The sequence below is a fragment of the Poecilia latipinna genome, unplaced genomic scaffold (assembly GCF_001443285.1).
Source record: "Poecilia latipinna isolate Pla-1442-1.1 unplaced genomic scaffold, P_latipinna-1.0 Scaffold989, whole genome shotgun sequence".
NCBI lineage: Eukaryota > Metazoa > Chordata > Actinopteri > Cyprinodontiformes > Poeciliidae > Poecilia > Poecilia latipinna.
Window position 1 is genome coordinate 146,678 of NW_015113605.1, and position 9,629 is coordinate 156,306.

Below are 9,629 nucleotides of genomic sequence, written 5' to 3' on the forward strand. Positions count from 1 at the left end.
AGATGTTTCCTGTTGATGCAAAGAAATCCCTGTTCAAACCAGTTGAGCACTGGACCGGAGAGTCCGACCCAACTCTCCAGTCGATTCAGTAAAATGTCAACCGTGTGAAAAGCTGCACTGAGGTCCAACAGAACCAGCACTGTGGTTCTCCCACAGTCTGTATTTATATGTATGTCAATGAACATTTTGACTAGGCCAGTCTCCGTGCCGTGGTGAGATCGGAAACCAGACTGGAAGTCATCAAAGCAGTTGGTTATTGTTAGGAAACTACCGTTTAAACAGCTTTTTTGATCATTTTGCTGATGAATGCTAGGTTGAACATTGTCCGGTAATTCTGCAGTATTAATTTGTCCAAATGTAATTTTTCTCCAAATTGCCCCTAGGTGTGAGTGTGTGTGTGCATGGTTGTGTGTCTCTGTGTTGCCCTGCGACAGACTGGCGACCTGTCCAGGTGACCCCGCCTCTCGCCTGGAACGTTAGCTGGAGAGGCACCAGCAACTCTCCCGACCCCACTGAGGGACAAGGGTGTAAAGAGGATGGATAGATGGATAGTGGGTTGATAACTGCTGGGTTTTAAAACCTTTTGTGATTATTGCTGCAGTGTCTTTACAAGTCTGTCTTATTAAAATCGATCCTCCAACTGCAGCTGATCCAAACGCTGCTGCTTGTGTTCTCACTAAATCTAGACTAAAACATGATCAATGAAACATTAATCAATAATCTGATGTCTAATGATGGCAAAATTTAATGCTCACTGTGTGTTCTATGACTTTGTATTTTTGTGTTTTTATGATGTAAAACACTTTGAATTGTCTTGTTGCTGAAAGGTGTTATACAAATGTAATTGATTTTGGTTTATAGATGCACTACTGCGTTTTGGGCTGCATTTTTATGCAATCTGCAAAGAAAGTATATTTTTGAAAACTTGTGTAACGGTTGTTTTGTGGGCTACAAAAATGTCAATTACATTCCATAGACAACCATTTTATTGTACAAACATATTAACTTTATTGTATAAAAGTAATTTTTTAAAGACATGAACAGATTCTGATGCTATTGCACACTGTGGATAAAATCATTATTCAACTTTATTAGTATTTGAACTGTGAGAAGGATCCTAAAGGGCACCTGAGATAAGAAGAAAATCAGATAATTCCTCTAGTTATGTCAGCCTTTCTCACTGAAGAATCATGGAGGCTTAGCTAGGATGTAAGTTTAACCCCCTTAAATGTGTTCATAATGTATGTAGAACACTTTGTTTAAATAAATATGGTGCAATCTGCACCATATTTATTTTGATCTTTACATTTAATGGTTGAAATACTGCAGTTTACATAAAATACTGGGTACAATGTTGCAGTCCATAGCAAGAAAATCTTAAATCAAACCGTTATTGATGTTGACCTGAAAAAAGCCTGGATGGAGCAAAGGGGCGTGTGTATAATACCTTCACAAAATATTTAAAATATTTTAGTCTATTATTAAAACTGTGCAGACCTCTTTAACATGCCTGATTTAATGTTTTTCTTTCAGTTTTGTAGCTTGGTTCAGTAATAAAATATCTGTAGATATAAACTGGTTAGATTTTGGTCGTTTTTAGCTGCTGTGGTATTCGTCTCCAATCTCGATGATGTGTCTCAGGGTGTTCAGGATCAGAGCATCAATGTCATGGTTCAGCTTCTTCTCACAGTGGTAGTTCTTCACAGGGAAGATGCAGTTCTCTGGGATTCCTATCAGTTTGCTGAAGTCCTTCACCTGTGAGTTAAAACCAAAGCAGACCAGATTAGAAATGATGAAGCAAAGTTTGATTAGATGTCAAAAATAATGATTTACATAAGTTATTTTACAGAAAATACATGTCCAACTCCATGTGACTGTACCATAAGAAGTACCAGCACCACATAATGTACCTTTTCCTGTAGCAACTTGCTCTTGCAGGCATTTTTTACATCTTTTTTGGTCTCAGGACAGACCTCATCAATCTTAGTGAAAACGACCACATGAGGAATCCCTGCAGAGAGGAAGCAGAGTAATTTTACATCTCACTTTTAAATGCTTAAAGTTCACTGTATTGATAAATTATCCAGAAAATACAAAAAAATTTGTTCAGCTTAGTCAAAGTGAAACAACTTAAGTGGCTTTTCATTGTTCTTTGAAATGTTTTCGCTCACCCAGCTCAGTAGCATCATCTCTAATGTCCTGAATTGTCTCTACAACAGAATTTCCCAGTAGATTTGCTGTGTTGGCATCAAAGACAGAAACCAGGATGTTAACTTTGTCATTGATAGTTGGTTTCTGCTTATAGAACGGGTCAGTGTTGGACAAAGTACTCTCTGGGTTGAACTGAAAACAGACAGTTAAATAGTTTTAAAAATAGTGACAAATTATTATTTTTTCTCCTTTTGCTGTCAAAGTTGATGCAAAAATCTTACTTTGTATCCATCCTTAATGTGACCCTTCATGACCTTTTTCATGTCTTTCACATGGACTCTTCTGTGTCTCCGACTGACGTTGCTCAAACCCATCATGTCATTTAGTACAAAAGGATACTCGTTATCCTGGTTTCCTTTTTTAATCCTGTAGGATTGGTACTGTTAACCAGAACAAACATTCAAAATAAAACATCCAGCCATCCATTGTCTATTCTTGCAAGGTCACAGCAGAACTAGTGCCTCTAAGTTTTAAAGACTAGATTTTGTCTTTCAATCTGTTTATCTGTTTCCATTTCATCAGATCTAGATGGGAGAACATGATGTGAATGTAGAAATATTCAGCAGTTCTCAGACCAGTGGATAAATAATCATTGGACTTTCAAGATAAAGAAGGAACAATTTTCTTTCTACCTCTCGGGTGAAGCTGCCCTGCCCGGTGTTACACGCAGTAGCCCTGCGACAGATTCTACTTTCCAGGATACTGATGACAGAGTTGATGAAACTGGACTTTCCAGCTCCAACTGGTCCATGGAGAAGAATCCTGAACTTCTCTTGACCTTCACCTTTAGGTTTGTAGTTGTTTATGAACTGCAGGTCAGACTCTCTGTCTCTGCTCAGGGAAACAAACATCACTTCTCCTTTAGCTGCAAGTTATTGTCTGAGCTTCAAATGAGACATAGCAGATCATAATCAAATGGCTGGATAACTGCTGGAACCCAACAGTAGAGTCAGACTGCTGAGGGAAGGTTGGAGGGCTAGACGAGAAATAATGGAGGCTTGAAATGGAACATTTCTGCTATAATTGTTGTTCTATAATATATTATTGAATAGTCACTCACTCCCAATTCATCTGCAGCCATGGTTCTTCAACAACTGTTAATTGTAGAAACATAAAATGTATGTTATTTATTATAATAAATAAAAAACACATTGGGGTCAAGCAAACTTACGCAGAGGAAGAGGACGCGGTCTAGAACTAGATCCTCCCATAGCTGAAATACAGAAACATCTGGGATCAAATCTAACTTCAACACCATCAATTATTTTCAGTAATGTTGTTGCACAACACCCACCCCCCCTCCTCCTCTCTCTCTACTTCCTCTTCTGAGAGGAGGGAGATGTGCTACCAGCTCTCCAGCTAATGGGTGAAATGAGTTTCCTAAATCTGCTGGGGTTTTAGCCTGTCCAGAACTGAAGTAAACTCTGATTAAGCTGAGACAAAGAAAGACTCGCCTGGTTTCTCACTCCCTCCATCCAGATGTCCCTCCTTCTTCACCCTGTGAATTAGCCAGACTGAGCAGCCTGCAGTGAACTAGGTCCACAGAGCACACCTGTTAACGGTCGCTCTTTCTCTTTATTACAACTTGCACTTGTTACTGAACCAGGTTGGTTTTAGTGATGAGTCCCAAGGGTGTTACAGTTACACATTTTACACCATCTCCAGTTCAATGTCAAAATCAGATTTATAACCTTTTAGTTTCTCTGATTTAGCATTCATTCATAATATTATAACCATTACTTATTAGTTACTCTTATTATAATCTTAATGTGAGTTATTACAGATATTTTCTGAAAAGAAACCAAGAATAATCCATTATTTGAATTATTTGATACCATGTTACAGTTACTTGTTTTACTTGTAAGCATTCTCACAAGTGTAAGTATTCTTATAAGTAAAACAATACTAATCTAAGTATTTTACTTTAGGTCTTATTGAATTACTCAAAAAATGTTTAGATTTCATTCTTTAAAACTTTTATGCTTTGAAATAAGGAATAGTCTGAACTATTTCTATACATATGCAGGCTGGAAACTCACTTCCTCTTTCTTCAGGAAACCTGCTCTTCCTGTTTCATGACTCTTTCTGTCTGACTATGATTTTTTATGGTTAGATAGAAAAAGGAAGAACTAAAGCAAAGTTTGCAGGACACAATAACAACCAGATTAATTTTATTACTACTGTTGGGTCTTGATGTCACTTGTGTAATTAATTTTAAAGGTAACTAACTGTATTCATTGTTATTATTAAACTAAAATCTCCAGCATGGGGAAATGGGATGATCTTGGCTTTTCTTGGCAGTAAATGCAATAATAATGACCGAAACTAATGACAACAAAAAATACATCCAATATTTATTCACTTTTACAAGCAAATTGACCTCTAAAATTGAAATGGAAAAAGCAACTTACCTTTATGTTGTAATCCTCTAACAGAGATCAGAAACAGACTGAGTTGCCTGTCAGAGCACGACTGAGATGGTGCTGCAAGATGTATATCCTTTTAAACCAGTTTACTTTCACTTTTTATAAGCATGGGATTTTGGAGAAATCATCTATAAACTGAGATTTTGACACATTTGAAGTTAGCATATACATTCCTTAATTGAAAAACAAATGGAGGAACTCTTTAAAAAAATATATCCATAGACGAGTCTATGGCTATATAGACTCGTCCTCACATTGACTGTAGAGGTCTATATGAGAGCAGCTGACCAATTTTATGGTAAAGCTATTCAGATAATTAAAAAACAAAGGCGAGGAGCACATTATGAAATTTTCTGTTACATTATCCAAAGTCTTGACCAAGTCAAACTCCATGTTGATTGAGCTGTAGGTGTATTCAAGTGGTTCTGACCAGACCAGTGATGTCTGGGTTGATGGTACTGAAGACGGAGCTGAGTTACACAAACAGGATCCTGGTGTGTAACGCTGAGTGGGTGAGATGGTGCAGGATCAAGTTTAGTCCCAGGTTGACTGCATCATTTGCTGCCCTGTTTAGCCAGTAAGCAGAACGCAAGGGAGCCTGTGACTTCTTTCAGATGCTTCAACAACAGTCACTCAAAAGATTTCACAACCTCAGACATAGTGACAGGCCTGTCATTAAATCATGTAAAGGCGCATTTTTGGGGGACTATGATAATAGGGAAGCATTGTGACTGAATACAACCCCTGAAAATGGGGATGGGGCCTGAATGGGAGGTAGGGATCCAAGCCTTCAGGGGAAGGCAGGCCCTCTCATAATGACCACTGTGTATGTAGGATTGTATAGTAGGTTGCTAAAAACTTTACAGAACCGACTGGTTTTAGTGATATAGTGGGTGTAAAATATTGACTAGAATGTTGTGCTACATGACTGGCTATAATTTTATCCTTACATTTAACTTTGACAAAAATTACAAGTGTCATGATGGGTTTAACGGATTTCACCCACATGCATCAACACCAAAGAGACGGATGTAAAAATTAAAAGTTTTATTTACAGCAAGCAACAATTAAAGCGAAGCTGGTCCAGAAAACTGCTTGGCTGCTCTCGGTGCATGGCTCTGTGCGTCCGAACGGCTTGGAGGGGGTTGGTTGGTCCTGGAGTTCTTTCTAACCTATAGAGTTGCTTCTCCGTGGAGCTTGGTGGCTCGGAGAGTGGCGTTGGAGGGCGGACAGGGAGGCTTGTCCTTGAAAGCGGCTGAGTTTAGGTGGAACGGCCGATTGGAGACTTCTGAATGGCTGCCAGAATCTTACAGTAACAGGTGAGGTTTGGCTTTCAGGCATCTATGGGGCAAGATCCCATGACGTCGTGGGAAAAAAACAGCGGTCAGGCAACCAGATGTGGAAGGATCCTGAGGAGAGCAAAAACCCACAATGAAGCACAACACAAAAACAGGCAGATCTCAAGAAAGAGGAAAACTCGGAGCAAAACTCTGAGGGGCTGGAGGTACCATCTAAGGTTGACACTCTGGCGTCGAAGTACCGGCGCTCCACCTTCTTATGCTGCCGTCAATTAGATGATCAGCCTCCGGTGAGAGGATGACATCATCAATGAAACCACAGCCCGCCACCTCTCGGACTCCATCTAGTGGGGAGATAACTCGGCAACCCAAAGGAACAAGCTAAAAAAACCAGAACCTAACAACAAGTGGATTGCCAATATTGTCTCCTAGTGTATTCTGGGTAAAACTTGTCACCAGCCCCCCACCAACGTCATCAGTCACTTGTTAACAGGAGTGGAGCTCCATGGAGCGGCAAAGTGGAAAGGATGGAAAAAAGAGAGCAAGGAAAAGCCAAAAAACTGGACGCATATTTTGTTTGTCGTCTTGGAGATGAAGTGGAGTTTTTTGTTGGCAGCGATTCAGACTCGTCAAAACTGGCATCCCAGCCATGGAGCCCTAGACTGATTGTAAATTGTATCAGCCCAGCCGCATAGCTGACATCTGACGTCAAGTGTCTGACATATGACATATTACTGAGTTATCCACCTCAGTAATATTCCCTGGAAATTTCACCCAGGGAATGTTACTGTTTTTTTACCTGTGTGCCTTCAAAAGAATTTTATCTTCTTTTTAAGGCACACAGGTATTCAGATATGCAGGTATTTCTGACATCTGAGACAGGACTTGGATTCACAAAGCAATTTATTAAATTTTATTTTAAAATACTCTTTTAAAAACACACTTCCCTATAAAAGAAAAAGAAAACAGAAGAAAAACAGTAGCTGAGGTTACCGGTAGATGAGACGGCATCCACCAGACACAGCAAACCAAAAAAAAAAACCTTTTAAAGCACCAGATGCAGTGAGACAACCCAAATTCGAGAATTCGAACACACAGAAGAGGAAGACAACATCACCACCACTGGACCTCAGCAACTGCAAATAGAAAAGACAGTTCCTGCATGTTACAACCCTGAGCCTAATATAAATAAATGAAATACAGTTATATAAAGAGTCAAAAGGGACGGTGATGGACTGGCCAACCGTGTCTCCAGATCTAAACCCAGCAGAGCATCTTTGGGGCGTCCTCGAGCAGAAGGTGGAGGAGCGTCAAGTCTTGACTGTCTGCCAGCTCCATGATGTCATCATGTAGGAGTGGAACAGTGGCAACCTGTGAAGCCCAGGAGAGTTGAGGCAGTTTTGGGAAATAACGGTGAACACACTAAATATTGACACTTAAGGAACGTTCACTTTTGGGTATAGTTGCTTTTGTTGCTGATGGTTTAGACCTTAATGGTTGTTTATATAGTTATGTCGAGGGAAGAATACATTTACACTGTTATATAAGCTGCACATAGACTACTTTTCATTGTTTTAAAGTGACATTTTGTCATTGTTGTCCCATGAAAAGATATACTGAAATATCTGCAGAAATGTGAGGGGTTTACTCACTTTTGTGATACACTGTATTATACGTTATGCGTTAAAGGTGTGTTGAATACATAACACCCCCCACCTCATGTCTTTCCCAGGCATAAAAGAAAGGCTCAGAATTTTTTACCACCAACAGCCCTGGGATAAATCACACCTGGTGCCAAATACTGATGTAAAAACACAGAGACTCATCAGAGGGAAGCTGGAAATCTGTAGCTTTTATGACTTTTATTTTTTGCAAATTCACTACTTTGGTTTTTTTAAAGCCGACCAGGTGCGACCAGGTGTATTTTAAAGTTTAATTTTACACGTTGAAGTAAAACAAATCACAGTAAAACATCAAATTTGGATGTTTTAGACTACCTTCAACAAAATTACAGGGATGAACATGTCCCAGCCTGAAACAGTGAGATAAACTTTTTCCACAGTCTTTCGATACATTTGGTTTAGATTTTAATCTTTGCAAGAAGTGTTTTTTTTCCTCTCCATTTCATCTCCCAAGCTAAAGTGCTTGCATAGTTGGAAAGGTAACAGATTACTGTTTCCATTTGTGTCCTTTTCACTCTGGTGTCCCACCTGTCACAGCCTGTATCCTCTCGTAAATGTCTGCCTGTTTCTACATGTTACACAACGTCTAGAGACATCAGATGTTTTGCTTTGTGCAAACTTGTCATTTGTTATGTGCTGTGATGTAACTTGATCATAAGTCCCCATGTTTCTTTACAATACATTCAGCATTCCCTACAAACAGTGAGTTTACATTATATGGACAAAGACGGTGGGCTTTTACCTTCACGGCTAAAAGGCCACCTGATTCATAACTGGAATGTAAATTAGCATTTTTGTTTATTCGCTTGATGATCTTGATCATGGCACTTGACCAAAGGCTGTTTATTGCTTGTTTCATAACTGGTGATGTTCTTAGGACAGTTGAAACAAAGTGAGTTTAGTTTGATGTTTGTTATGGTGTATGATTTTTTTATATAGTTTTTTAGCAATAATACTGAGTATAATACTGCAAAATATATTAAAGTAATAAATATTTGGAAAAAGCCAAAGCTTTGTATGGTCTAGAAACTAACTGGTTTAAAAGCGAAAGTGAAACTGAGGATTCGATTGGATGTTTTGTAGAAAACCGTCTCAGTATACTTTGGAAGGTGACTGTTCGTCTGTTCAGGTAACAAAAGGTAATATTTTACACTTTTAATGTCGGATTTAAATGAGTCTTTGACTGTAAAACTGAAAGTATAGTTATGTTTAATAGTTTTTTCTTAATTTGATTAAAGTATTTTTTCAGTTTCATGTTTATTTCAATCATTTTGAGTTATTAAAGATCCTTTTAGAAATTTCTTTAAAGCTATAAATTGTAAACTGATAGATCAATGTTAATTTTCAAGTCATGTTTGAAGACATATTTTGTTGCCATAAAATAAACTTTACAAATGAGCTGGTATGCTTTATTTTCTAGTCATGGGACAATCTCAGTCTAAATCCCCAGGTAAGTAAGTTATGGGAAATTGGTATACATTGTCTTAATTTAAGAAGTCTCTTTATTTTCTAACCTTTTTGCTCTGTTGGTTGGTGGTGTACTGTGGTACATTATTAACTTTAATAACACATGTGTTATGCATGAAGAATTTATATTTAGAAACAAAAGGTGTAAAAGTGCCTTTTATTTAGGAAATTTACTACAATGGATATTTTCTGTGAAAAATGTTTTGAGTCATGTGAAAACTTTTACCTCAGAGCCTGCACGTTCTGACACACCACCACCATTCCTCCCCCACAGATAAACAAATTTACAGATTTTTATTTATTATCTTATCCTGCTTGACAAAATGGTCAACAAGACAGCTACTTAATGTTTTGGAGCAGGTTTCAGACAAGTCATAATTAATAATATGATGGCAACTTCAAGGCTCACAAGACAAAACTACTAAATTCACATTTCTTCAGATCTGGCAGCCAATAAGAGGAACTACACACAGCTTGATCTACACACTAACTTTTTCAGCTGCATATTGACTTGTCCTTAAGTGATGAAAGGAGATTTTCAAAAA

At 38.3% G+C, this 9,629-nt stretch overlaps 1 protein-coding gene across 1 annotated transcript; it reads right to left on the bottom strand.

Moving 5' to 3' along the window:
* Positions 1–1,283: 1,283 nt before the first annotated feature.
* LOC106958463 (interferon-induced protein 44-like) lies at positions 1,284–4,683 on the bottom strand. The gene is made up of 8 exons (XM_015050371.1): positions 4,623–4,683; positions 3,383–3,424; positions 3,272–3,305; positions 2,844–3,042; positions 2,433–2,591; positions 2,172–2,343; positions 1,911–2,011; positions 1,284–1,755 (listed from the first exon to the last, which is right to left on the bottom strand). Exons 2-8 carry the CDS (start codon positions 3,420–3,422, stop codon positions 1,597–1,599), a joined length of 864 nt encoding a protein of 287 aa, XP_014905857.1. The 5' UTR covers positions 3,423–3,424; positions 4,623–4,683; the 3' UTR covers positions 1,284–1,596.
* Positions 4,684–9,629: the final 4,946 nt, after the last annotated feature.

Coding starts and splice junctions, on each gene's coding strand:
- LOC106958463 (XM_015050371.1), bottom strand. CDS start 3,422: ATGGGAGGATCTAGTTCTAGACCGCGTCCTCTTCCTCTGC. Junction 2,344..2,432: donor ACATTAAGGATGGATACAAA/GTAAGATTTTTG, acceptor GTCTGTTTTCAG/TTCAACCCAGAGAGTACTTT. Junction 2,012..2,171: donor AGATGATGCTACTGAGCTGG/GTGAGCGAAAAC, acceptor TCCTCTCTGCAG/GGATTCCTCATGTGGTCGTT.